At 45.8% G+C, this 3,298-nt stretch overlaps 1 protein-coding gene across 1 annotated transcript in view; it reads left to right on the forward strand.

The window, feature by feature from the left end:
• Tcea1 (transcription elongation factor A1) overlaps positions 1–3,298 on the forward strand; it is a 96,954-nt gene that overhangs the window by 37,645 nt on the left and 56,011 nt on the right. The window contains exon 8 of the mRNA XM_004633373.2: positions 589–765. Coding sequence (XP_004633430.2) covers positions 589–765 — 177 coding nt within the window. The remainder of the gene's footprint in view (positions 1–588; positions 766–3,298) is intronic.

Raw genomic sequence — 3,298 nt, forward strand, 5'->3', positions numbered from 1 at the left:
CCTACCTACCTACCTACCTATCTACCTATCACTGCTGAACCATACCCCAGCACTAAGTTCTTTCTCTTTTTTTCGTACTGGGATTTGAACTCATAATCTCATGCTTGCCAGGCAGGCATTGTACAGGCTGCTGAGTGACATCCCCAGCCCCTTGAATTCATTTTTAAATCCAGGGAGTTCAGGCTTGTTACTGTTTCATAACTTGATATCTTATATGTAATAAGTGGTGTTAATTAACTCTTATTTATATAAAATAGAAACTAAGGAAACATGATGCTGAAAATTCTCTCTGATCTCAAGACATGGAAAATATAAAGATGAATTAAGATATAATTGGCTTCAAGAACCAAATTCATTAGGAAGCTGTGTATGAATGTAAAGCAGAGTAGTCATATATCTTATAAACATTTCAATAAAGTGATATAGGGAATATAGGGAAGGGAAAATTTTATTTATTTGGCTAAATATAACCTCAAATATAAGTAATATATGTATGCTCATGTCTAAGTACAGTTTTTAGTCCTTAGCATAGTGCTGTATACACTCGACTAAGTAATACTAGTTTTTGTTTTTTGGGTTTTTTTGCAGGGTCCTATCAGTGGTGTTAACAAAGATATTTCTATTCTCCAGTGCCATGGAGACTGCGACCCTTTAGTTCCCCTAATGTTTGGTTCCCTTACTGCTGAAAAACTAAAAACATTGGTAAATCCAGCCAATGTAACCTTTAAAACCTATGAAGGCATGATGCACAGCTCCTGCCAGCAGGTGAGTGTGTGGCACGGGGAGGACAGCAAGCATCAGCTGCCTGCTTGTGATTTTTTTTTTTTCCAAGATGAATGACATTTGACATTGGGGATATAAAGGAATAAATATCAAAACAGGTTGTCAGGACTTTCATTGAAAGAGTATGCAATTGTTGAACTTTCAATAATTCCTTGTTATATATACTCACTACATAATTCAGAGCCAAGTAGTAGTATATTAAAAGTTAAGATACACTTTAATAGGCGAGAAAGTTGTGTATACAAGTAGCTATGCAGCAAGCAGAGTATAATAGTATTGTATTGGCAGTTTTGAAATACACCCTGAGAGGCTGAGAGGGAGACTCATGTTGTTGTAGGCACTGAGGTCATGATGGAGAGGGAGACATGGAAGAGTGAGGCGATCTGGGAGGCAGGCATGCAGAAGAGGGGCTCAAGTCCTGAGCCCTGGACGCCATAGGACAGGAGACACAGGGTCAGGCTCCCAGCTGTAGAAAGCGCGTACGTTGTGCCCAGCAGAGGGCGTTTTTCTCTGGGCAACAAGGAACCATCAGTAAGTTTGACTGAAATCACTTGTAATCTAATTTATACCCTAGACAAGGTGGAGCAGAATCCAGTAGGATTTAGAGGTTAATTCTATGCATGGGAAGGAGGTATCAAGGGCTTCCCATTTGCAGCTTAGATGCCTAAGAAGATGCTGTCATCTTAGTAGGTACAAGAATAGCTTTTAATAACATGAGGAAGTAACATTGTTAGGTAAACAGGATACCAAAATGGGATTTTGTAAATACCTTTCTGAATCTCAAGCCTGTAAATGGAGATTTGGAATATAGTAGTCATCAAAATTATTACCTATGGGGCTGGGGAGATAGCTCAGTAGAATAAGCGCTTGCCTGGCGTGTGCAGGGGCCTGAGTTCAATCCCCAGTTCTGCCCGCCCCCCCAAAAAAGAAAAAAGAAACATTGTTACCTCTGAGGAATTATGAGAGAATGTCATGAGGAAAGAAACATTTAGGTTTTGGCTAAGGTGAAAGGGAGTTAAGGGATAAGAATACTGAAGAGAGACTTTCAGTAAGAGTAGGGACAGATTAAGGATAAAGAGCTCAGAAAGAACCTCCATCGATGGCCTGATTGCTGGGAGGAGAAGGAAGGCAGTGAACTATCTGGGCAGGAGGAACAAGGACATAGAGGAATAAACCACCTAACAGGTGTGACAGCAGGAAGGCCTTTGTGTGCAGAGAGAGAAGGGAGAGGATGCAGTGGGAGGGTGACTACAGACCCGACAGGGCCACAGTTCGGTTGCGCTGCCCTACAGAGGAGGGCGAGGAGGGCGAGGAGGGCGTACTCTGCGATCAAGAGGGAGGAAGCGGGTGAGCAGGCAGGCGCCAGGCAGCAAGGGACCTCGGGTGCCTGCATTCGATGCTCGCTGTCCCTTCCTAAAGTCAGATGTGCTCACTCGGTAAAGAACGCAGGAGGCCTGGATAGCTTGAGGGCTTGAGAATCTAGAATAAAAACTGATGAAATGGCTAGGCGGTGAGCAGTGTAAGCCAGCAGGACTGTTTTGCATCCCTTGGCGTGGTTATTGCATTTGCTTCCGAGCCGAGGTGGTGTGTAGACATAATATGTTGAAAAGGGGGGGGGGGGGGGGGGGAGACGGGAGACGGGTCAGGGGCATCTCCTGCTGCAATGAGGAACTGAGGCATCGGATCCAGTGGGGAGGTGGGCACGGAGCAGGACGCGATTTCCAGCAGGACCAAGCAACGCTTACCCCGGTGAGCGCTGCAGGGTCCCGATTGAGGAGCGGGAGGCCAGGTGTGCGGAGATGAGGGCGGCTCAGGAGGCTGCAGGGCCCCGGGGGCGGTAACACGGGCCACTCGGCCACAGCTCCTGTCGGAAAACAGTGGAAGGTTATGTGCGTGGCTGCTTGGCGGCGTGGCCAGGCCTTGACCTACAGGAGCTGGTGGGGCGGGTAAGGAAACGAAGCCCGGTGTAGGTGGAAGAGTTTCCAAGGGCAGGTTTAGAGACTGTTGCGTAATAAGCCTTCGGCAGGTTTGTGTTCACACCCTTCCAGCACTCGCTGAGGTTTGTGTTTTCACATTACTAATTATACACATTTCATCCAAAATGCACAAAAATAGTTTAGGTTATGAAGTTAGCATTTTATTACGATGAGAAGCGGCTAGGCATTTCCACTGACATTTAGTCGTCAGTAATCATGGACCTAACGGGACTGCGCAGCGCGGGCACTGTCCCTCCACACCTCCTATCCCCAGTGTTGTGCTGCAGTGTGGGGAATGCACGCCACCTTCAAGGAACTGCCGAATGGGTGGGCATCCTTTCCGCACTACAGAGAATATCCTGAACTTTCTACGGTAGCCTCGTATTTTTATTGTAGTAGTAAAAATTAGTTTCTCTTAACGTCTGTACACTATGCGGATTTTGTTGATGACATCTGAACGGGGGTTCAGTTTCTGACTTACATAACTGCTCATGAAGTCACTTTATTCCGAACAGGAAATGATGGATATCAAGCAGTTC

The sequence above is a fragment of the Octodon degus genome, unplaced genomic scaffold, assembly GCF_000260255.1.
Source record: "Octodon degus isolate 3935 unplaced genomic scaffold, OctDeg1.0 scaffold00054, whole genome shotgun sequence".
Taxonomy (NCBI): Eukaryota; Metazoa; Chordata; class Mammalia; order Rodentia; family Octodontidae; genus Octodon; species Octodon degus.